At 56.8% G+C, this 25,297-nt stretch overlaps 1 protein-coding gene across 9 annotated transcripts in view; it reads left to right on the top strand.

The window, feature by feature from the left end:
- Positions 1 to 25,297, top strand: part of NOS1AP (nitric oxide synthase 1 adaptor protein) — a 172,605-nt gene that overhangs the window by 114,032 nt on the left and 33,276 nt on the right. For 2 of the 9 annotated variants that reach the window (XM_075131436.1, XM_075131434.1), the window contains 7 exons: positions 106 to 164; positions 1,025 to 1,133; positions 2,577 to 2,706; positions 11,352 to 11,515; positions 15,357 to 15,524; positions 17,869 to 18,103; positions 19,254 to 19,403. In XM_075131436.1, the coding sequence (XP_074987537.1) occupies positions 106 to 164; positions 1,025 to 1,133; positions 2,577 to 2,706; positions 11,352 to 11,515; positions 15,357 to 15,524; positions 17,869 to 18,103; positions 19,254 to 19,403 (1,015 nt within the window). Of the gene's footprint in view, positions 1 to 90; positions 165 to 1,024; positions 1,134 to 2,576; positions 2,707 to 11,351; positions 11,516 to 15,356; positions 15,525 to 17,868; positions 18,104 to 19,253; positions 23,703 to 25,297 lie in introns of those variants that run through there. The other 7 variants (XM_075131435.1, XM_075131432.1, XM_048859977.2 and 4 more) reach the window with 6 other exon arrangements.

Here is a 25,297-nt window from a genome sequence, read left to right as displayed (position 1 = left end):
ATTAAATGTAAAAGGAAGGCAAGATTTAGAGGGCCCTGTACTGCGCCGTGCTGATGAGCTATGGACAGCACCTAACATCCTCATTTACAGATGCCTTCATTGCAGAAAAGAGAGTGGACCTGGGACGAGAGCAAAATGCTGGTGATGCAGGATCCCATCTACAGGTAAGAGCCCCTCAAGGTGGAATGCAGCTCCCCTGGGCTCTGACGCTGCCCAGCGAGTGCCCGGGGGTGCCTGGAGCTGCCCTGGGCTCTGACGCTGACCAGCCAGTGCCCTTGGGGGTTCCTGGAGCTCCCCTGGGATGTGACGCTGCCCAGCCACTGACACACAGCCCACTGGACCCTATACATAGAACCCAGAGGGGGATTGTCTGCAATGCAGATGCTGGAATTTTAGGGCCCCCAAGGTCGCCCCAGACAGGCAGCTGAATCGGAGCCAGGCCAGGAGTCACTGAGCCCCTGTGAACGAGCCGCTTCGAGGGAAAACCGTTCTCTGTCAGGGATTAGAGCCGCCCACTGGTGCCCCTCCAGACCTGGGGCAGGGGAGTGGAGTGGCCCTGGACCCCAGCAGGCCTTAGGCCCACTGGGCCTTGTGTCTGAGACAAGGAGCTCCTGCAGCGGGAGGGAAGGGCAGGGCTCCATGCTCTGCCAGCGACTAAGGCAGGGGTTAGCATGTGCTCTGTGCCAACCCGTTGCCTTCCCCCGCTGGGCACCATCATTGCCCGACTCTTAGCTTGCCCAGGGAGCTGGCTGCTGTGGAGAGCTCCTGAAAGGCACATGCCCCAAATCTGCCCTCTGGCCCGGCAGGGGCAGGGCTCTCGGGGGCTTCTTCCCCCATCTCTGCAGCTGCACTGGTAGGGCTGGGCTAGCGGATGCTGCTGGCTCGACGAGGGGCAGAGCCCTGTGGATTGGCTCAGTCATGCGTACTCCACCTGCCCCACAAGTAGCGTGGGTGAGGCCTCCGGCCTGCTGAGCACCACAGATGGGGCTTGGATTACAGATGTCCCTCCCCTCTCTCCCTGCAGGATATTCTACGTGTCCCACGACTCCCAAGACCTGAAGATCTTCAGCTACATTGCCAGAGATGGCTCCAGCAATGTCTTCAGGTGTAATGTCTTCAAGTCCAAGAAGAAGGTACCTGCGGCAGGGATGCGAGGTCCCTGGGAGGTTGCAGGGAGGGGTGTGGCAATGCAGCTGACTCAAATGCGCTGTGCCCATGGGGAGGTCCTGGGGAATGGCTGTTTCTTGGATACCCTGTAGCTCCTGGATTCTCCCTCCAGTGCCACCACCAGCCTGGGGCAAGGCAGAGCCCCAGGAGCTCCGGGTGTGCCTTGCCTCGAAGGCATGGTAAGGGCAGCAGCACTCAGCCCCCTCCTCACACGCTCTGCTGCCCAGAGCCTTCTGGCCACTTCCTCAGGGACTGGCCAGCAAGGAGCTGCCCAACCTCCCCACAGCCATTGTCCCACCATGCACTGGGCAGAGCCAGCAGGGTCCTCTCGCTGCAGTGGAGGGTTCTTTGTGCCGCACCCCCAGGGTCAGCTTCCTCAGCAGATTGGCCTGGCCTGGGCTGCAAAGCCATCCCCGGCTCCTCACTGCTTCTGTCCCCTCCCATCGCCTGATGCAACTCACCATGGGCAGGGCAGGGGTGCTGATGCTGTGACTGATGGGTCAGAGGGTGCAGCGGGTGGCCAAGCTATTCCCGTTGCACAGGAACTGCAAGGCTCGGGCTCTGCTCTGGCGAGTTGCCATTCCCCAGGCCTCGAAGGGACTGGCCATGCCGGCTGGTTTGGATGTGCAGGAACACAGGATGTGAGGCTGACAGGGCTGCGAGACCCCTTAGGGCAGGACCATGCTGCCCTGGCCTGCTGTTCTCAGAGAGCTGTGGTCACCTCCTCTCCTGTCCCCTCCCTGTCAGGGCAGCGGGGAAAAGCCCCCAAGCTGTTCTCCCCCTCCTCCCCCACCCTGTGCACCAAGGCAGAGCCCCTCACTGAGAGGGGATGGGCAGCAATGGATCACACTGTGGGGCTGCACCAGGAGCCTGTGATATTTAACATCCTGCTAAAAGTGATCCTCGACAGCTGGGAGTTGACACCCACCAAGTGAGGGGCGGAGTGCTTAGAATGACACCTGGAGCCAAAGCTGGACAAATGCCAGCAGAGGCCAGTGGAGACATGATCTGAACTGCGCAGAGGGCAGAGCCAGGCAGCGGGGGCCAGAGGCATTCGGGACAGAAATCACCCACTGTTGCGAACTCAAGTGCAGCTCCTCTGAAGGTAGCACTCAGGGCTGAAAGTTTGTTCCTAGGAGCCTTGCTGGATCGGGGCCTTAGAGACCATGACGCCAGAAGGCCCCAAAATAGATCAGAGCTCTCCCTTTGTGCATGGACTGCGGGGGCGGGGGGCTGGGACGCAGCCCTTTGCAGAGCCCTGGGCCCTCGAGCCATCCAGGGCTCCGGCTCAGCCTCAGGGTTCCCCCAGGGGTCTTGGTCAGCAAAGCCTCCCATGCTGTCAGCAACTGCAGCGGTTTGATGCACGGTCCCTACAGCCTGTCATCACAGCTCCTCTCTCCCCACTCCAGAGCCAGGCCATGCGCATCGTCCGCACTGTGGGGCAGGCCTTTGAGGTGTGCCACAAGCTGAGCCTGCAGCACACCCAGCAGGATGCGGATGGGCAGGAGGATGGTGACAGCGAGGACGTGGGTGGTCCAGGTACGCCGCAGCAGGGGGGAATGGCTCTGTGCTCGGGACTCCTGCTGAGGGCAGGCCATGGCCTCCAGTCGTGCTCTTGGCCGGCAGGTGTTTTGTGGCTCGCGCAGGGAGAGAGCCACCCCCCGGAGTTGGCGCCACCCTCCCCCCCCCCCCAGAGCAATGTACAGGTGCCGGGTATTGTAGGGACGCCGCAGGGGTGTGAAGGCCAGCAGTGTCTGAAAGTGCCGTTCTGCCCCGGCTAATGGAGCACTGTGAGAACAAGGCATGCATGCGTCCTCTCCTTCTGGGATGTGGGCCCAGAGCAGGGAGTGACATTTGCTAGGTCCTGGCCTTCATCCTGTGGACCTTCCACCCCACTGGGAGCCCATTCACAGGGCTGCGGATTGTGCCAGCTGCGAGTGCTCAGGGTAGACAAGCCCCTGTTGGGGATGGTTTAGATGTGCCTGGTCCAGCCTTGGTGTGGGGCAAGGAACTGGATCGAGGGCCCTTACAGCCCTGCAACCCTGGGATTCTCATTTGTAGCCTGTAAACATTTACTTGGTGCACACGTAAAGCGAGAACATTGTATTAAAGCAACTCCTGGCCCCGAGCAGCCCTTCCACCTCCACCCTGGGCCTGGCCCCAGGGAATTCTCTGCTCCAAGTCGCAGTGAGCACCAAACAAGCAGCTCCTGAGCCGACAGAGTCTCAGAGGAGTCGCCTCAGCCAGGGCCCAGAAAACGAAGTTACACCGGTCACTGGGGTTACAATATGGCAGTGTGTGGGGAGGGGGCATGCTCGTCTCCTGAGGAGGTGCCAAGTGCCAGTGCCGTGGGGCGGTGAGGATCTGGGAAATGGGATATGCCCCTCCCCATATGATGGACAGAGATGGCACAGACTGGTAGAGGTGACGTGTGGGAGGCATGCGGGGTCACATGCCCCCGCAGATTGCTCGGTCACATGGTGTGGCTGGGCCCCCTCCCTGTGGGGCAGCTGAGCCTGTGAGCTGTGCTGGGCAGGGAGAAGACGAGGCAGGAGGAACAGCTGGGAGCTGCAGGGAGGGGCTGCTGCTTTCTAGAGGGGGCGTAACTTGAGCTGTTCCAGGATTGTGCCCCCCAATATCAGCAGGCACAGGTCATCTCTGCAGACTGGATTTGGGGTGTACCACAGGTTGGGTTTGAGGGTCGTCAGCAGAGCTGTGGGGGAGGGAGGCAGCCCAGGGCTGGGGTAGCATGGGGCTGCAGGTCAGGATTGAGGGGCATTAGCAGAGCTGGGGGTGGGGAGTCCAGGGCTCAGGTAGCAGTGGGATGTGGGTCAGGATTGAGGGACAATGACAGAGCTGGGGGTGGGGAGCGCAGGTCTGGGATAGCAGGGGGCTGCAGGTCAGGATTGAGGAGCGCTGGCATCTCTTCTAGGCATGGAGCACGCCATGGTTAAGTGAGTGCATTTCATGAGGAGTCAAGCCGGAGCCAGTTTGGCCTGTTCTTCCCCATGTGCCAGGCTGGGCACTGCATGCATTTCTCTCTTGTCCGTCACCCTGAGGGATGGCTCCTGTGATGCATTTGCCAGGGCCCCCCGAGCACTCAGCTTCAGGCCCATCCCCCGGCTCCGCTCCACCTCAGCACCCTGGCTCCTCTCAGTTACATGCTACACCAAAGTCCCAGACCATTTGGAGGGTGCCCAGTCCCCCATCTGTGCTGATCTCCTTGCCCACCCCATCCTTCTCTCTCTGGAACTAGGCCTGCAAGGAGACCCAGCAACCTCTGCTCTGTGTACTCTCTGTCCCACCTGGTTCTCTGCTCTGCTCGCCCTCCTGCTCACCCTGCCAGTGCTGAGACAAAGCATCACATGGGACGTCCCCTCAGCACAGACCTGTGCCCTCAGTGACCCACTGACAGGCAGCCCTGTTGCAGACTCGTCGCCTCTTTCTCCCCCTCCTCCTAATACTGAGCTCTTACCGTGGGCTGAACTCAAAACAGCATCATTAGGTTTCAGAGTCATCCCAGCAGGACGTATGGGGCAGTTCCTACGCTCAAACCCATTGACATCCAGTCGGACAAGGGCCCCACGCAGAATAGGTTCTTCACGCTGTTCCCCTAGAAGTTATGTCAGCAAGTACTTTAGCTCAACTGCCAGCTCCAGCGTCGGCCAGCACTGATGCCTGCTCCTGCCCTAATGTTGGCCAGAGCCCATGTATCCTGCTCTCCTGCTGCCCAGTGATTGTCTGTGCAATCCCTCTGCTGTACAGCTGCACTCTGTGGAAAGTGGCTGCCTGCCCTTCTCAGAGGAGAGTTCTCCAGAAAGTGAGCCAAGCACAAAGCAAGATAGGGCTGCATCCTGAGCCTGCCCACAGCCTGAAATAGTCTTTTGGAGGGCTGTGAACCACCCACCCACCTCCGTCTCAGAGGGGTGACCTGGAAGCCTACTGCTGACAATTTGAATTTTGCCATGAAATGTTCACCATCAATCGTTTCTGCAGGAACAGCCAGTGAATGTGTTCCTCTTGCATGCCCTGCTCTCCTCTCCTGCATTTCCAGGAGCCAAGAGCCCAGGTAGTGATACCGTTCCTATCCAAGGGCATCGAGAGACCTGCATGCGGTGCCAGCCATTCCCCGTACTTCCGCTCATCCTGGGTCTCTTGTGGCTGGCTCACCGTAACGCCCTTCTCATTTGGCACAAGCTAAAATCTCACAATTCTGTCAACAGCACTGCTTGACCCCAGGAAGTGGGCAGCACGCAGTACCCCAGCAGTCACACACCAGGGTAGCTGGCCCCGCAGAGCCGCCCACTGATTCCGGTCCTCGACTTCCATCCAAATACAGCAACTTCAAAGATGTCATCAAACCGCCTGCAGGCACCTTGCCCCACACAGGGACTATGGTTGCCCAGTCGAGCTACATTCCCTTCAGGTGTATGGACACCATGTCGGAGCCTGAACTGGCCACACTCTGCTCCAGCTAGCCAAGGGCTTTATTCCTAAATCCACTTTGCCTGCCAGAGCCACAGTCCTTTTTCTTATTTAAAAAAAATGTTGGGGAAGCCTCAGACTATCAGGCCCTGAATCAGGTCACCATTAGAAACCGATACCCATTTCCACCAATCCCCAAGCTAATGGACCACGTGAGCACTGCCTGGGTACACACAACGCTAGCCCTGCAGGGGGCACGCAACTTAGTACAGGTTAGAGCTGGGGACAAATGGAAACCCTCCATTCGAACACATTATGGGCACTTTGAATATCTCGTGATGCCCTTTGGTTTGACAAATGCTTACAATGTTTCAGCATTTATTAATGATGTGCTCTGGAACATTGTGGGCCAGTACGTGGTAGCATACCTGGGTGACATACCGATCTTTTCAGACAGTGCCAAACAACACAGCATGTACATCTGTTCCGTCTGGTCTCTATATGAAGCTAGAAAAATTTGTCTTTGATAGGGTGACCAGATGTCCTGATTTTATAGGGACAGTCCCAATATTTGGGGCTTTTTTTTTATATGGGCTCCTATTATCCCCCACCGTCCCAATTTTTCACACTTGCTATCTGGTCACCCGAGCCTTTGACCAGTCCTCCATAGAATTCCTAGGCTCATCCTATCTCCCGCGGGTACTGAAATAGACCCATGGAAGATAAAGGCAGTCCTCGAATGGGGGAGCACCATGGAACGTTCGTGAACTACAGTATTTCCTGGGGTTTGCAAACGTCTGTCACCAGTTCCTCCTAAAGTTCTTGGAGCGGATCGCCCCTCTCACTGCCTTGCTCCTCAAAAACACCAGATTCCTGTGGTCTCCCAAGGCCCTGCAGGCCTTCAAGCAATTAAAACTTGCGTTTACCACCACTCCCAAAGTGGTCCATCCTGACACCACACAAGCCTTCATCATCAAAGCGAGAGCTTCCAACCTGGCAGTCAGAGCAGTTCTATCGCAAAGGCACAATCCTCAACAACTGCTGCACCCACACGTCTTCTGTGCCAGGAAACTTACCAGCGGAGCCAAACTATGAAATTTTGGACAAAGAACTCCGGCAATTAAGATGGCCTTCGCAGAGTGGCACCACTATCTAGCAGGGGCCTGATATTCTGCCCAGATGTACACCGATCATAAGAACCTCACATATCTGCATAGGGCCAAGGCCTTCAACCAACAACAATTTTGGTGGGCCTTATTCTTTTTGCACTTTGATTTTGCAATCTCCTGTCATCCAGGAACCCAAACTAGCAAGGCTGACACTTTGTCCCAGAAGGGACGCTGATCTTAAAGATTTGAACCCAAAAACCTCCTCCATCCTCAAGCCTCAGAATTTTCTGGGCCCGGCTCCCCACCAAGATCTGCTCACCCTCATATGATCAACCTTCACCCAGGGAATCCCTCCAGTCGAGCAGAAAGCCATAAATAAGGACCCCCACGATGTCTGAGACAGGGTAACCTACTAAATGAGCGTATATATGTTCTCCTAGGCCTCCAAGGACTACAGCCCTACCAGTATGCCATGACTCGCCTGGCAGGACATTTTGGCTATTTTAAAACTCAGCACCTTGTCTCTTATATCTTCTGGTGGCCTCACATGCAGGCCATAGTGCAGGCCTGTGTTGCAATGTATGTACCCACTCCAAGGCGCCACACAATAAATACCTGGGAACCCCTTGAACTCCTGCAGCCCCTTGAGACTCCCCCGGCCCGTGGACAGTCATTGCCTTAGATTTGCTAGTAGAACTATCCGAGGCCGGTGGGTTTTTTACCACTCTGACAGTAGTGGGCCACTTCACCCCGGCACTGGCCTAACCTTCTCCCAGGAAACGGCCCAGCTCTGTGTGGACCAAGTTGTCTGCCTCCATGGCCTCCCACAGCACATGATCTCTGAGCACCATGTGTGATTTATCTCTCGCTTTATGTGAGAAACTCTCTGGATTTTGGGCATCTGCTCCTGCCTCTCTTCCACCTACCACCCTTAGACAAATGGTCAAGTGGAGAGAACCAACCAGATCCTGGAGCAATATCTTCGACACTACATAAACTTCCACCAGAACAACGGGTTCTTGCTGCTACCTCGCATACAGTAACGCAGAATATGCTTCTACAGTGCAAAGCCATTTTTTTTTCAAACTATAGATTCCATCCTTGGTTTTACTTGGAGCTAACCACAACTTCCCACAACCCAGCAGCCCTGGACTGGACTGGACTGGACACAAGATATGTCAAACCCAAGATGACCTAAAAGTTTACCTGGAGGACACCTAGAAAAAAGAAACAACATGCGGACCGTCAATGACAGGAGGGGCCTGCCCTTTTGCTTGGCCAGAAGGTATGGCTCTCAACAAAAAATGTACACACAAACAGGCCATCCCGTAAGTTGGACTACCAGCTCTTTGGCCCCTACCGCATTCTCCAGCACATTAGCCCAGTCACCTTTGAATTCAACTTGCCCCGTTCTCTCCAAATACACCCAGTTTTCCATACATCACTCCTGAAGCCCCACATTCAGGACCCATTTCCTCACCGCTCCCAACCATCGCCCCACACCAGTACATGTTCACAACATTGATGAGTATATTCTCCGTGAGATCCTTGATGCCAGAGTCAGACGGGTTAGACTCTGGCATCTTATGGCTTGGGAAGGCTACAGTCCTGAAGAGCACTCCTGAAGAAGGACCTGGCGAAGAATGTCCACACTCCTGACCTGGAAAACACATTCCACAAAAAACAGCCTGGAAAACCAAGCCCCTACCTCCCAGGAGAGGGGCTGATGTGAGGGATCCTGGGCCTTGATCCTCGACCTGGGGGTCCCCAGGCAGGGGTCACACCACAACCACCACTCAGCAGCTCACCTGAATGATTGCAGAAGGGGCCAGCAAAGCTCTGCCTCACAAAGGGCCCCACAAAGCTCCAGACTGTGGGAGACTTCTGCCCCACTGATTGGCGGTGATGCCCTATTTAAACCAGAAACAGGAAGTTGTCTGAGCAATTAGGTCAACCCCTGGCTGACTGCTGCTGCACTGGCCCCTGCCTACTGCCCTGAGCCTTGCCTCCCAACCTGTTCCTTCCCCCTGCACTCCTTCTCCCAGACCCCCACCTCTGCCTGGTTCCTGTCTCACTCCTGGTCCCAGCTCCTATGGCCTACCCCTGATTCTGACTCCAACTTCAACCCCTGGCTTGCAAAGACTGTCTCTGGCTCTGACCCCGGCTTGGCGCCTAACTCCAGGCCCCGGACTCTATCCACTAGGTCTGATTGCCTATGCCCCAGTCCCTGCAGAGGCACCTTCTCAGAGCAGTTATGCCGTGACACAGCAAACATTGAAAACAGGATACTGTGCTCCAGCATAAAATGACTGGAACTGAGCATCAGATAACAGCAAGACTGTGGTACCATGGCATTATCGACACCACACCCCACGGAGCTGGTCGGGAATTTAGCTGACACTTCCCCCAGCACTCCCTCTGCCACCCAGAATGCAGGGTTCTGACTGGAGTGGTAAGAGCAGTCCGGGGGCCCTACAGGCTTGGGGGAAGGGATCCTGTGGATTGACATGCTATATGCCAAGGGTGGCCAAACTGTGGCTCATGAGCCACATCTGGCTCTTTTACAGTTAAAGTGCAGCTCGCAGAGCCCCCCATTCCCTTCGCCCCCATTCTCCGCCTACCAGACTGGCGGGAGGGGGGCCTTGGGGATTCTGCCCTGCAGTGGGGTGGTGGGGCTAGGAGCTTCTGCCAGAAGGGACTGGTGCCTGCTGAGAGTGGGGGTGGAGGGGGCACAATTTCAAGGTTAGGCCTCCACTCAACAGCTTGAGTCACAGGCTCCAGGCACACCCTCCCTATTACTCTCAGCAGCCCCACCCTGCAGCTCCCAGCTCCACATGGAGAGGCGCCAGCAAAAGCAGCAGCTCCCCCTGCAGCTCCCAGCTCTTAGCTGCTGCCTCTCCCCAGGCTGCAGCTGCCATACAGGGAGGGGGCCCAGCAGCACCACGTGACCGAGTGGGCCTAGCAAATCCTGGCAAAAATCGAGGGGGGGATGTGACCCCACATCACCCCACATGTGTCACCTTTGGCTTCTGCCCAGCAGAGGTGGGGGGGCTCAGGGCTTCAGCCCTACAGGGCACGTCAGCCAGGGCTTGGGGCTTCAGCAGGAGTGGGGCTGAACCAAACCCCAGCGTGCACGCCCTGGCTCCCGAACATTTGAAGATTGTCATATGTGCCTCAGAGGGTCAGTAGGCTTGGCCACCCCTGGGCTATGCCATGTGCCCCAGCCTGGGGATCGGAAAGGCTGGGTATAGGGAATCCCGCGGGGACCATATGGGCATACAGGTATTGGGCGTTTTCCTTTCTCTGCCCATTCCCTTCCCCATGAACCCGTTCTGTCCCTCGCTGCCCCCACCACTGAGCTCAGGGTCCATGTTACCAACCAGGCAGTTGGCAGCTTGGCAGGAAGGTGGAGACAGGCTGCCCTTTGTCCCAGGGGATGCTGCTGCCCTGGCACAATGAGCTGCTATCACAGTTGCTGGGCCAAACCTTCCGACTCTGGGGAGATGCTCTCAGGATGCAGTTTAGATCTTTTGCTCTGCAGCCCCTTCACCACAAGAGTTCTTTTGACCTCCGGCACAGCTGAGCAAACCCCAGCCATGGCTCCTGCAGCTCTGTGCCTATCATCTGGTGCAAATTAGTAAATGAGCTAATTTACACTTTTGCAATGTTTGCATGTGGCCAACAACTTCAGCATAAGTCATCGGCGCCTCTGTGGAGGTGATGGGGGCCCTGAAATGACTCCCTCACTGAGACTGACAACGGTTTTAACCTCAGCTGGGAAGAACAGAGGCCAACTGAATGGGATGAGTGAAACCATGTGCTCAAGGGGGCACCAAGCGGGGATATCTACCAGCACCCACTGCTCCGAGAAGAGGGGAGGGAGCTAGCAGGCAAAGTCCAAAGGACTTCCCCGGTGTGCATGAGAGAGCTGGGGTAAACAGCCCCCTGGTCCCAGAGAGCCTCTTCGGTATCAGGCTTTCTCTTCCTGGATGAAACCTGGCCAGTGCCAGGAGCATAGTGGGACCAGGATGGGGTGACTATAAAACAGGGGACAGCGAAGCTGAAATCTGAGGCAGAGGAGAGGCTGCAGTCTGTTGCACTGTTCCTGGTTCTAGGAGCAGAGTGCAGTCCAGTGATGAGAAAGCGTAGCTAGGCACATAGACTTGACAAATTCATTCTGAAAGGCACTATAGCAAAGTGGGTGAGATTTGGGTCTCCGCTATTAGAGAGCTGAGTTCTGGTCCAAGCTGTGCCTTCAGTGACCAGTCAGCTACCTTGTTTGTAAAATGGGGGTGATACTTGCCTGCCCCCTTGGGGGTGAGGCCTAGGGCAGGAAAGAGGGCTGAGAACTGCACAGAAATATTGACCCTCGCCAGTAGAAGAGATGGGCCCAGATTCCCTGGTTCAGACCTGAGTGCACTTTCCCCTAGGCCTCAGGATATTTGGAGTGTCCTCTCAGCTCTGTGCAGACAGGGCTGCCTGCTAGGGATGCGTGACCCATGGCAGGTGTGCAGGTGCTTCCCCCACAAGGAGGAATGGGCCTTGTCTGCTAGCCAGGCCGACGTTCTCTCAGCCCAAGGAGGTGGGGGTAGGGCAGTGTTTCCGTTGTCCCCTCTCACCTCTGACCATGCCGTTGCTGCCCCCTCCCAGCCTGCGACCCAGCCAGAACTGAGAATGCAGCTGCCCCTACAGAGGAGACGGATATCGATGCAGTGGAGATCCCTCCACCAGGGAGCAGCACCCTGGAGTTCAGCCGGGGGGTGACAGACCTCGACGCCGTGAGGAACGACTCCGGGCACTCTCTGGACACCAAGGTATGCCAGCCCCAGCCAAGAGCAGCTGTGCCCCAAAAGTGGCCTTTGAGCCGTGGTACAGGCCCAGGGTCCCCCCAGATAGCATGGTTTCCCGAGCATGTGTCCAAGCTGCTTTGCTATATGGCTTCAGGAGCAGCTCAAAGGAACCTTTGGGTTTCACACTGCCCTCCAGTGGGGTAGGGAGGGAGCTCATGTCTAGATATGGGGCTGGAACAGCCTGTGGCAGCTCTGCGGGGGTGATCAGATGGGGGGACCACGGCGTGAAGCTGGTGCAACAGCATATGTCCTCATGGCAGCAGCTGGCATCCCCCCCAGCACTGCCCGGGCATTAACAAGGGGAGCCGAGGGGCTGGCCACAACATGGGAAATGCCTCTTCTCTGAGCCACCCCGCAAACTAGGGCAAATTGCCTTTGCTGGGGCCCTGAGGGAGGCCAGGTTCACTCCCCTCTGTGCACTCTCATGTTAAGAGCTAGTGTGTGTGCCCCACACCCAGACAGGGGGAACCTAGGCACCACAGTGTCCCCAGCAAACACACACCTTTCCCCATTGCCGGTCAGCGCAGAGCTCTGAAAACCCTGGGAGGTACTGAGCCCTGAGGACACAGGCTGTGGTTCTGCACGTGGCAGACCCAGCTCCGGTCCCTGAGGGTGGCAGTGCCCAGCTCTTGTTGTGGGGTGTGCTGGGCAGCGGCAGCGCAGGACGGGAGTCCAGCTATCATGCTCCGTTACTCACTGTTAGGGGCAGTGGCCCTTCCTTGATCCCATCTCCCAGTAGGGGAGGAACCCCTACCCCCACCCCTCCAGTTAGCCCCTGACAATAAAAGAAGCTCATAGTCACTGGCTCCCCCTCATCCTGTTCTCCCCCGAAACTCCCCCAGCACTCAGCCTCTCCCCTGTGCCCTGCACTGCTGCAGTCCAGACACAAACTGGTCCCTGTGTCGCCCCCTCGCTCCTGTTGGCTGTGGCATTTCCTGGGAACAGAGCAATGTTGGTTTCCCAGGGAAAGCAGCAGGAGTGGAGCTGCGTCTCCCTCTGCCTGACCACACAGCTGCTGGCAGGAGAGAATCACCTGGTGCATTAACCCAGCACGTCTGGACAGTGTCAGAGGCCAGCAGAGCAGAGTCGCCCTTTACCCAGGAGTTCTGCTTGTGCTTCAGAGACCAGGCAACCAGCAAAACCTAGGACATTGGCTTTCCACTCGCCCTGCAGAGGCTCCGAGCATCCCAGAGCCATCCCTGCAAGTGGGCAGCCGTGCTGCTAATCCACCTAGGCAGTGGTCCTGCGCATTTGTCCCACCCGCTCAGCCCTGCCAAAGCTGAGGCTCGGTCCTTGGCCAGGACACATCAGGACTGAGCGAGTACCATGGCGAGGGAATTGTTGGCCAGAGCACATCTTGCAAGGGGGGTTCAGAGAACCAGGGGCACCCCAGGATGATGATCCTCTCCCCACCCCTATCCCCGCTTCTCAGAGATCACACAACAGTGTACAAGCTTGCCCCAATTCAGTCAAACAAACCCCATCCAAGGTATGTGAGTACCCACTGGAGTGTGGGGAAGCCGAGACACGGAGCAGGCCGTGGCTCACATGACAAGTTGGTAGCAGTGCTAGGAATAGAAGTCAGATGTCCTGGTTTCCAGTCCCCTGCTCTAGCCAGTGGGCCCGAGTCCTCCTCTGTCAGCTGACAGTGCTCTGGCACACAGAGAGGTACTGACGAAGGGATGGTCCCATCGCTCCTGCCTGCACTGCATCCCCTAGAATGGCTACCCTCGGGGAGTGAGAGCTGAATAGTCGGGGTGCAGATACATGGGCCCTGTGTTCATGGCACCGATGTAGCCAGCTATGTGGTTTGTCTGGTAGGGAAAGCGCCATGTGAATCCCCAGCTCACGACCACGCAGCTCTGCTGGGCTCTGCCAGTGGTCCCCCATCGTTCCTGGCTCTCCCCTTCCCTCGTGTTGGGGGGGCTGAGCCTGCGACCGCTGCACTGTACTGCTTAGAACCGCTCTCCCAATGCACCAGCGGCTGTGGAGCCCTTCGCACCAATGCTCCCAGCAGTGAGCCTCTTGTGAGTTCGGCCAAGTGCATTGAGGCTTGAACCCTGTGTCATTAGTGGGGTGCCACGGGGTTAGGGGAGGTAAGACTCGTATGGCTCCTCTAAGGCTGGGGGCCATCTGCTCCACCCAGGGTGGGGCAGGGCAGTCCCACTGCTGCCCAAAGTGCCGGAGGAGAGAGGAATGGTGCGACGTAGCATGTCACGGAGCCAGCAGAATGGCTGGCGTGAAGAGTCAGGGTGCTGCCTATGTGATCCAAGCCTGCTTGGTGTGGCACTCTGTCCCACTCTTGTGGCACCTACACCAGCCAAAGTAGCGGTTCTCAACTTTTCCAGACTACTGTACCCCTGGAGCCTGAGCCCTGCTTCTGGGTGCTGAAACATGGAACAGCATTACAGGGCCCTCTATGGCGTGGTGTCTACCCCCCAACTCCAGCGCTGCACTTGTGACCTCCCCAAAGCCATCCCACAACCCCCAGGTTGAGAAACACTGACTTAGATGAGTTGATGTACCCCCTGGAAGACCTCTGGGTAGTCCAGGGGTGCTCCTGGTTGAGAACCACTGAGCTAGAGAGTGATGAGCTAGCTACAGCCTTGGCTAAAAGAGCTATGTTTGACCCCGTCCTCCAACAACTGAGTGTGTTGGCATTACACATAGCCGTGAGACACCAAGAGCCTGTCTGGGAGCCAGTCCCCCAGGGATCATCTTGCCAGTGGTGCCAGCTCTTGCTGTTTTATCACGAGTCTCTCGCTATTTGGTGTGTTTGTAAAGCCCCAGCTCCTGGAGGCCTGTGAATACATGACAGTCTCACCTTCCATTTGTTCAGAAGAGGAAGCTTCTGGTCTCCCGGGTTGCAGAAGAAAGTCAGAAAATCCAACCCAGGGAATCCAAGGGCTCACAAGCCAGAAGGCGAAGAAACAGGTTGCTGAGGAGGGTTCACACAGGGAGCTGCCTCCTGCCCCCAACCCTGGCAGCTGCCAGCAGCTAGAGCAAGGCTGTGAGCCGAGGTGCAAATCTCTGACCTCCACCCACCCCAAGTGAGGTTGGGCCCACCCTTCTGGCTCTGGCTTTGGAGCATGTGTTGGCGGCCGCTGGCTCTGTGCACAAAGGTGACCCAGGCTGAGAGCATCGTGCTCAGGGCAGCTCACCAGGCTGAGTGGCTGTTCAGGGGGCAGCAGTGAGCGCCTGCTGGAGCAAAGTCAGCCTAAGCCACCGAGCCAGCCCCAGCAGCAGGGAGAGCGAGCACCTATGTGTCACAGTCTGTTACAGGGTGTCTGCCTCCTGCTGGCCTGGCCAGTGGGTTGCTCTGCACACAGCTGGAGGACAGAGCTGCTGCCCAGGAAGGTCAGTTCCTTAGGCTCCTAGCTTGCACTGAAGTCAGAGGTTAGAGACTAAGCTCCCTATGGTTGTTCTGGCTCAAACGCATTAGCCTACAGCTGTGTGATGCTTTGGAACGGCAGAGCTGTGTGCCTGCTAAGGATTAGTGTTGTCATTGTGATTAGCTATTAATGCTGTTCTCGCACACAGCAGGTCTCGCTGGTGTGTACTGGTGTGGGAGGTAGGCACTATGTACCCCTGCAGGTCTGGGCTACAGTCCCTGGCCCAGAGAGCTGATAATTGAAACAGATGGCTACAGACAGATGGAGCCAGGGGAGTACAAAGAATGAGGCACCGACCCGCCCGGCCCTCAGGGGTCTCAGCTCAGCTGGGAGCGAGTTACTGGAGTGTCTGTGGGATGTTGAGGGGCAGCACGCAGATTGGATCAGGCTTTGCTTTTCTCTATATTTTCCAGGGCTCCCTCCACCCCGAGAGTATCCTGACTGCATCGCCCAAGCTGCTGCTCCCCTCCTCATCCCAGCTGCCGGACCTGGGGACTCCCCTCTCCACTCATCACCAAATGCAGCTTCTTCGGCAGCTTCTGCAGCAGCAGACGCAACAGACACAAGTGGCCGTGGCCCAGGTACTGCCCGCATGGTGGTTGTTGCCCCAGCATGCCGAGCACGAGCGGGGCGCGGGGCTGTGCAGGCGGCAGCATGTGCGCAGGGGGCCATGTGGAGGGGTTTGTGAGAGGCTGGTGTGCTGGGAGGAGTGGGGTGGAAATGGACACAGGCGAATAAGCCAGAAGTGGCAGAGCCCTGGAGGCAAAGCCAAGTTGCTCGGCCTAGATGCAGGAAGGGAGGAGCAGGCAGAGGAGGGGGTCTGAAACTGGGTGGAGATGGAGGGAGGGTAGCTGTGTTCTGAACGTCTGGAGTGACAAGTGGCCATTGGGTTATGGTGATGCAGGCGGGCCTCGGCGTGGGCCTGGACAAGGGGATAGGTCTGATTTTAGCCAGGGCTGAGGGGTGGAAGTCAGGTATCACAGGAGGAGAGAGCCCAAGGTCACCCCGGGTGGGGGAAGGGAATTCATCAGGGACAGTCCGCGGGGAGGGAGAGGGCCTGGCAGATCCAGGTGGGCCACGGCACCGGTCAGTTTGAGGGGAGGCAGCTAGGAAGAGAAGTCAGGGAGACAGCGAGAGCTGTGGGATTGAAGGAAGGAGTAGAGCTGTCCCCCATACGCACTCTGCCAGGGCCATCGGGGAACCCACAGACATCCTTCCCCACACCACATGCCCTGCCCCTGGCCCAGCTGCCCCTGCAGTGACTCACACATAGCGCTCCGGGAATCTCACTGTGCTGCAAGCCAATCCCCTGTGCTATGGGTAGGGGCAGGCAGCACAACAGGCCCCAGCACTGCTGGCCCCACGGTGTGGAGGCACACAATGGGACGCCACACCCCAGGGGCCAGAGGGGCACACAGCCTAGCCCGGCCCAGCCAGCCTACTAGGACTGACAGTCAGGGGCTGGCTAATGTGTGCAGAGTGTACTGACCCTACTGTCTAGGTCTCACACCTGATGAGTGCTGAGGGCTTGTTTGCTCTGTGTGGTGCGTGGGCCAGTGAAATATCATGGGTATCAACTGTCCTTGTCTCCTGGGCAGGGGCCCGGCCCAGCTACGACCCTCATTCAGAACAGCGCAGCTCAGCAGGAATGTAAATGCAGCCAGGAATTGTCCAGACTGCCATGGCTTGGACTGGGCTGGGCAGGGCTCTTCTGGGGCAGGGCCCCACATTCTCCGATGCTCAGGGTTGGCCATGGACCTAGAGGTCAGGGCACGCTGCTGCAGGGGGGAATCAGCTTCAGGTCTCAGTGGGTCTGTCTGCACTGCATTTAAAACCCCACAGCCGGCCCGTGCCAGCTGACACAGGTTGCAGGGCCAGGCTAAGGGGCTGTTTGCATTGTAGACATCTGGACTTGGGCTGAAGTCTGGACTCTAGGACCCTGCGAGGTGAGAGGATGCAAGATCCCAGCATCTACATTGCAAATTGCCGGTGCCTAACTGCAGTGTGGACACACCCAGAGAAACTTGTTTCACTGGCAGCTCCAGGGAGCCATGGTTAGGGTTCCAGGGAGAGTCTGTCTCAAGATGAGCTAGCCTGGCCCTCACCTGCAGCTGAACGGCCTTTGAAAACCATGGGGCTGCCCCTTTATGTGGGGACAGGCAGCTGTCCCACTGGGAACTTCCAGCTCCCCTGCTCCTGACAGCACGCCTTGGTGCCTGCAGCTTTGAACTACAATTCCACCACTGCCAGCAGGTGCCAGTGCTCCTGCTTCCCCTGCCCAATCTCAGCACAGCCTCTGTGGGAGTTCTTTCTGCTTGGGCCAGACAGATCTGTCCCATGGCTAGGCACCCTGGTATGAAGCAGAAGGGACTCCATGCTGGATGCAGTGTGGACGGGGGACAGATGCTAGCATGCCCCCTGTCCCATGCTGCCCTGTGGCTGCAGGGTCCCTGTGAGACTGGAATGGGGAATGGACTTACTAGCACTCTGGGCAAAGTCTGGAAGGGCTTTGTGGGTCCAGGACTTCTGCAGACTGGTATAAATCTCTCCCTCCTTCTCCTGCTTGCTGTCCTAGAGCAGAGCAACTGGCGACATCCCCAGCCCAGAGTAACAGCTCCCAACACTGGGATGGCTCCCAGGGGAGAGTCTCTCTGAGCTGGACCTGAGGTCCCGCTCTGCCAACAGCCACCACTGTGCCTGGCTGAGAGAACAGGTGGCTAAGGGGAGTGGGCATCTGACTGGCGGCACTGCAGGCTGGGGCTACGGGCGGGCTTGCTCTAGCAGCAGGCTGGGGGCGCGGGCAGGATGCATGAATCTCAGTCTAGCAGCAGGCTGGAACTCCAGGCTTGGACCCCCGGCTCGGCGCAGGCAGCCTGTCCTGGCACGCACACACCCACTCGCTGTGTCTCCACGTCTCTCCGACAGGTTCACTTGCTGAAGGACCAGCTGGCTGCAGAGGCAGCAGCTCGGCTGGAGGCCCAGGCGCGTGTGCACCAGCTCTTGCTGCAGAACAAGGACATGCTCCAGCACATCTCGCTGCTGGTCAGGCAGGTGCAGGAGCTGGAGCTGAAGCTGTCAGGAAGCAACACCAGTAAGAGCTCCTTCCCCAGCCTTGCTGCGGCCCCCAGCCAGTACAGGGACCCAGGAGCACAGCATGGAGGTGCTTGTTGCTGAGCTCCGTGCTGATTCACCAGGGCACAAGGGACTTCCGATCCCTCCCCGTTCTGCCCCGCTCCGGCGGTGTGCCCGTGCCATGGTCCCCAGCACTCCCTGGAGAGGGGATCCCCGTGAATGCCAGGGGGAGGGGGTCACCGCAGAGTGTGCATGACACAGCCCATGGCCAGGGTGGGTGTGCCATGCACACACATCAGTCCAGTTCCCAGGGGTCAGTGCCCCGACTCACTGCCTGACTCAGGCCTGCAGTGACCACATCCCCTTGTGGGGTGGGGGGGTGACCCACGGCAGCTAGACAGCCCCACCCCTTTGCACCCCAGGGTTTGTGGCATGCAAGAGACTGCCCCATGTCTCCTGGTCCCTGCGCCAGGATGCCCAGGGAGAGAGAATTTATAATGGGCACCCTGCGGGGAGAGTCCCTGCGTGTACTTTCCTCAGCTGTGCGGGGGCAGCTGTGGGCGCAGGGACTGGGTGTTATTGGGGCAGGGTCATGTCAGGGGTGAGGGGGTGTTTCTGTGTGGTGGGTGTGCGGCATCTGGGTGTTACCAGGATCATGTGCACATGTCAGAGGTGTGGGGGAGGATGTTTGTGTGTGGTGGGCATGGGGGGGATGGGTGTTATTGGGGCAGAGCCGTGTGCACATGATGGGAGTGTATGGGGGTGTTTGTGTGTGGTGGGGATGCGGGGGCTAGGTGTTTTCAGGGCCGTGTGCATATTTCAGGGGTGCAGGGGCAGTTCACGGTGGGTGTGAGGGGGCTGGATGTATGGGGCAGCGCCATGTGCACGTCAAGGCTATGGTTGTGTATGGTGGGCGTACAGGGGCTGGGTGTTATTGGGGCAGGGCCGTGCACACGTCATGGCTATGGGGTTGTGTGTGTGCAGGTGTTGGGGGGGTGTTATCTTTGGGGGCTGTCCATGCTTTTCCCTGTTGCTGTTTGTTCAGCTAGATCCTCACCTACCCCTCCACCCTCCATCAGCTTCAGCTCCCCATGTGAACAGCACTGATCGGGGTGGGCTCTTGGCCATGGGTTGAGATCTAGAGCAGGCCTGTGTGCCTGGTGGCTGTCTGCCAGCCTGTGTGAGGGGTCAGTGATGCCCTAGGCCGTGCCCGCTCTGACTGCCCTCCTCTCTTCCAGTAGGTTCCCAGGACAGTCTGCTGGAGATCACTTACCGCTGCAATGCCATGCCAGTGCTGTGCGACTCCATCACCCCGAAGCCTGAGGACCTACACCTGCCGCTGCTGGGCCCTGGCCCTGACTCCACCCATGCCCTGGGCAGCCCCATAGGTAGGAGTGACTGCTTGGTGAAGCTGGAGTACTTCCGCTTCCCGCCGGGCACCACGTCACCGTCAGAGCCGCTCCTGGGCAGCCTGGAGCTCATCAAGTTCCGCGAGTCGGGCATCGCCTCGGAGTACGAGTCCAACACGGACGAGAGCGAGGAGCACGACTCGTGGGCCCAGGAGGAGCCACTGCGTCTGCTCAACGTACGGCACAAGCAGGGCCTGGGGGACAGCCTGGATGATGAGATCGCTGTGTAGGAGGGTGGCTGTCTCCAGACCGAGACAGGGAGGAGACAGTCTTGGGGAGGGAAGCAGCTGCTGGAGGCCAGTGCTCAGTTCAGGGCTTTAGGCCAGGGTAGGCAGTAAAAGTTCCCTCTCCGCCCCTGTGGCAGGACAAAGCCAGGGCTGTGCTCCCTGCAGCCCACGCCATCCCAGCAGGCTCTCAGAGCTGTCAGGGCATGCCCTGGCCTTGCTGTGAGAGAGGAGGAGACTGAGTGTGCACAGGCAGGTATCCCTCTGCTAGAACAGTCAGCGAGCAGTCCCACCCACCCAGCCAGCCACAGAGCGGGTACAGACACATACCCTCCTTCGATGTGCAGTCACTTTCGCAGGACCCTCACCGCGCTGCCCCAAGGCTCTGCCAGCCTGGCACAGCTTCTGCTCTGATCAGACTCCATAGGCTATGGCCAGCAATGTGTGGCTGTAAGTCCATGGCATGGCTTTGTCCTCTGTAGTGGAACTGGGGATATTTTCATTAGCCATAAAATCTATAACCCTTTTCTGAATCCTACCAAGTTCTTGGCCCTATAACATCCTGTGGCAAGTAGTTCCACAGGCTCACTGTCCATTTCCCTTGGTCAGCGTTAGATTCATTGCCTTTCATCATCAGTGTACCTCCCCTGGTTCTCACTGGGACGGCATTCCCACCTGCTTTCTTATCCTATTCAGTCTTTGACGTGGCCCTGTCATGTCCCCTCCTGTTCATCCCCTCTCCAAACAGAGCAGAGTCAGGGGGATGGTCACAGGAGCTCAGTGTAGGGGTAATCACCTCTGCTCCCAGCGGAGTCGAGCTATAGATTTCAGTGAGAGGCCACCCAGTACTTGAAACTCCCCATCCTCAGATGGAGCCTCTTGGCATTGTGGGCACTTGCCTCTGGGGCCCCTTTGATTCCTGGGGGCCAGACCTGATCTCACTATTGCAGGTCAGGGAATGCCCCCTGTCTGTATAACAGATCCTAGCTCTCTGAGCTCCCCACGTAGCCAGTGGCAGCGGAGCATGTCCCAGCCGTAGTGTATTCATGCCCACACCCCCCTGGGAGGCCAGGCAAAGCTATTGCCCACTGTACAGATGGGCACTGAGGCACAGAGCCCAAGTCTGTGCTGCACAGGGAATTGAACCCGAGTCTACCAGGCAGGTGCCAGCCTCGCTCTCCATGGTACCGGTTTTGGAGTTGGTCTCCCTTCCAGTCTTGTGCAGCTGTTCTGCACACTGCTGAGTGATGAACTGGGATACTCGCTGTTCCAGTCATGCCCGGGTCGAACCTGAGCCATTCAGGTCCATCTCAGCCCCCCGTGTATTTTAAAGAAGCCTTATTGAGGACGCAGGAACAAGCCATCGCCAAGTGCAGAAAGAATAGCAAATATGGCAGGCAACCAGCATGGCTTAACATGGCTTAATTTGTGGCAATTGGGGGAGGTCCCGGACAGTTGGAAAAAGGCAAATATAGTGCCCATATTTTAAAAAAGGAAAAAAGAGAACCTGGGGAACTACAGAGCAGTCAGCCTCACTTCAGTCCCTGGCAAAATCATGGGGCAGGTCCTCAAAGAATCCATTTTGAAGCACTTGGAGGAGATGAAGGTGATCAGGAACAGTCAACATGGATTCACGAGGGGCAAGTCATGCCTGACCAACCTGATTGCCTTCTATGATAAGATAACTGGCTCTGTGGTGGATGTGATATATCTTGACTTTAGCAAAGCTTTTGTTATGGCCTCCCACAGTATTCTTGCCAGCAAGTTAAAAAAGTATGGATTGGATGAATGGACTATAAGGTAGATAGAAAACAGGCTAGATTGTCGGGCTCAACTGGTAGTGATCAATGGCTTGATGTCTAGTTGACCGCCGGTATCAGGCGGAGTGCCCCAGGGGTCAGTCCTGGGGCTGGTTTTGTTCACCATCTTTATTAATTATCTGGATGATGGGATTAATTGCACCCTCAGCAAGTTCGCAGATGACACTAACCTGCGGGGAGAGGTAGATACTCTGGAGGGTAGGGATAGAGTCCAGAGTGACCTAGACAAATTAGAGGATTGGGACAAAAGAAATCTGATGAGGTTCAAAAAGGACAAGTGCAGAGTTCTGCACTTAGGAAGGAAGAATCCCATGCACTGCTACAGGCTGGGGACCGACTGGCTAAGCAACAGTTCTACAGAAAAGGACCTGGGGATTACAGTGGACAAGAAGCTGGTTATGAGTCAGCAGTATGCCCTTGTTGCCAAGGCCAATGGCATATTGGGCTGCATTAGTAGGAGCATTGCCAACAGATCAAGGGAAGTGATTATTCCCCTCTATTTGGCACTGGTGAAGCCACATCTGGAGTATTGCCTCCGGTTTTGGTCCCCACACTATAGAAGGGATGTGGAGAAATTGGAGAGAGTCCAGCGGAGGGCAACGAAAATTATTAGTGGGCTGGGGCGCGTGATTTACGAGGAGAGGCTGAGGGAAGTGGGGTTATTTAGTCTGCTGAAGAGAAGAGTGAGGGGGGATTTGATAGCAGCCTTCAACTACCTGAAGGGGTTTTCCAAAGAGGATGGAGCTAGGCTGTTCTCAGTGGTGGCAGATGACAGAACAAGGAGCAATGGTCTCAAGTTGCAGTGGGGGAGGTCTAGGTTGGATATTAGGAAACATGTTTCACTAAGAGGGTGGTGAAGCACTGGAATGGGTTACCTAGGGAGGTGGTGGAATTTTCATCCTTAGAGGTTTTTAAGGCCAGGCTTGACAAACCCTGGCTGGGATGATTTAGTTGGGGTTGGTCCTGCTTTGAGCAGGGGATTGGACTAGATGGTCTCTTGAGGTCTCTTCCAACCCTAATCTTCTATCATTCTGTGAATCACAGATCAGGCATTACCATGCACTTGTTGAGACACTTTCCCCTGCCGTCACACCAGCCATTCTCACTCGAATAGGGCTTGCTGGCCTTCCTAGTCTTGACTAACCTCAGTATTGTGTCATCTTCCAGCACACTTTCTTTGTCCTCAGCTCTCTAGGGGTGTGCAGCGAGAGCAGGGCGGAAGCAGGAGATCCCGGCAGCAGAGCAGCTCCGCATCACTGGCTTCTTCCTATTTTCTTTTTCCTTAAGTAAATCCAGGGAAATGAAATGCCAAAGCTGATGTTAATGCAGTGATGAAGTCAGGAAATTCCACAAGTTCAGGGAGCCAAACTCTTCAGTGGCGTGTACCCCACACACTCCTGGCAGGCCAAAGTCTCAGGGCTTTTTCATGTTTTGGGCAGATTGGCTGCTCTGGCTCCCTAGCAGATAGGCCCCACTTCCCCCTGTTTGCTTTCAAGCTGTCTGGTAAGTTCTCCAGGCTGTGCGGCCTGGCTGGGTCAATGGTGTGGAGAAGGCTGTACTGATGGGCCTTGCTGTCATGGGAGTGGTTGCTTGCTGTCCCCATGGGGCTGCGTTAACATTTGATTGGAGGGGCAGAGCAGATTCCCAGGGAAAAGGCTTTGCTCGGAGGGCGCAAAGGCTGAATGTGCCTGTCAGTAACTCAGTAAAGCTTGGCGATCTCAGAAAGCAGATGGGAGCAAGTTCATTAGGATGGACTGTCTAGCTGTAGCACCCAGGACCCAGGACAGGATCGGGCCCTGTTGTGGCTGCACTGGCTATGCCCTGAAGAGGTGGCAGACTGAAAAGACAGGAAGTTGACAAAAGCAGGTAGAACAGGGCTCCAAAGGATTGCATGAGGGGCTCCGGCAGTGCCCTACCCACAGATCTGACCCCTCTCTGGGGCTTGGAGTTACCTCCAGTCGCTGCCTGCTCTCAGCTTTCCCCTGACGATTCGCTGTGATGCCATTAGCCCTGACACTAGGGCAGGGCCATGTGCAAACTTCCTTGCTGGGCCTCCTGACCGTCCCCGGAGTCCTGCGAGCCTTTGGGGTTCAGAGCTGGCTGGGGAGCAGCTTCTCTCTGGAGCCACTAGTAGGGAGAGCGCAGTGAGCAGGGAACCTGGGTCCGTCTGCGGGAGGGTAAGGGGTGAGTTCATGGGGCATTAGCAGGTGGGTTCCAGGTGTGTGTGGCGGTGACGCGGGAAGTGGGGGGGGGGTGAGTGCAGGGGTGCTGGCCATGGAGAGAGCTGTGGAGTGGGGGGGTGAGGGCAGGACTGGAGGACTGGAATGGAGACAGGACAGGAACCTTAGACTGGCTGGGGAGATTCTACGGGCTCAGAGCAGAGACGTGCTAGAGCAGGAAAGCAGGGCTCCAGAAGAGCAGCACAGTGATGGGAAGCAAAGGCTGCTGCATCCTTTCCCCTCCTGGTCCCAGCTTGCCCTGCCTCACCCCCTTTGGGCCCCAGGCATTGCCTGCTGGGCCCCCCTCTCCTGGCTGCCTCTGCAGAAAGCCCGGCCTGGACATCCACATCAGCTATGCTTGTTCTGTCTGAATTACCTGGCACGTGCAGTGCGAAACTCAGAGCCTGCAACCCCAGGGCAAGGCCACCATGTCCCCAGCACTCTGGGTTCATTTACGACGCTCTCAAGGGCAGCTGTGAACAGTTCACTCCGCTCCCAAGGACTGACACGTCACCATAACACTGTCGATTAGCTCACCCACTAGCTGCTGGCTGGAGGGGCCTTCGGCTAAGGGCCATTCTCCCCATCTCTGTGCCCGACACATGCTGTGTCTTACAGCCAGCAGTCGGAGCTGCACTGATGGGTGGAAGCCAGGAAAGGCACCAGTCATGATAAGGTTTCTTGAGGATGGTTCTGGTTCCACTGGAGTGGATCTAACTGGCCTTTTAGACTCATATCAACACCAGGACAAATGGGGCCAAAATCTCTAAAGATTCTGCCTCCCAGTGGTCAAGAAAAATCTGTGATAAATCGTGAAGGTTTCTGCAGTCTGGTCAGCTGCCCGCATTCAGAACTCAGGAGGCAGGCTCCAGAGACCATGAGATTGGCTTTCAAAAATAACTAGGGCTCTTTTTCTTTGCTTTCTGATTTCTGAGCCTTTAGGGGGCACTTGGATCCTGTTTTCAGGCTTTTCTCCACAACTGCGAGGGCTAAAAGCTTGCTTTTTTTTGTAAAGGAAAGCTAAGGTTCTCGTGTCATCACATGCCTCCAGGATCTGGAGCTTTATGACTCAGATTATGCGAGCTGACAACTCTGTTTGTGCACACAAATGCACTTGCAAATGTGGATTTTTGTTTATGCAAAACGATGCCCTTGCAAGTGCAGATTTTTGTAACTGAAAGGGGATACACTTGTGTGCATGCAAATAAATGTGCTCTTAGCCACTGTGAAGGCAGTTTGGGATAACCTTTGGGAATGTGGCCCTGAGATCTTTGGAATGCTCACTCGCCTAAGGGAGTGTTTTGAAAACCAGTTTCCTGATTACAATAATTAGTTGGCTTTTGTATACCCAATTTCTGTGCATTATTTTGATTTTGAATGATGACTTGAACATGCAGGTGATTGAAGTCTGTGGGGGCGTAAGGGGCCCTCTCCTAAATTGGCTTCTAAATAAGTTACAGATGGTCATGAAATTCCAGTCGTGCCCTTGCACGCCCAGTGCTGCCGTGCCCCAGTGCTGTGAGCTGCCCCCTTGCCTCATATCACAAGCTGGGACGCTCAGTGTTTGAGCTAACCCAATACAGGAGGAAACCAGCCAGAGCGCCAGGGAG

This window comes from Caretta caretta, chromosome 8, assembly GCF_965140235.1.
Source record: "Caretta caretta isolate rCarCar2 chromosome 8, rCarCar1.hap1, whole genome shotgun sequence".
In the NCBI taxonomy this organism is placed as follows: Eukaryota; Metazoa; Chordata; order Testudines; family Cheloniidae; genus Caretta; species Caretta caretta.
This window is presented reverse-complemented; position numbering and strand designations above follow the sequence as displayed.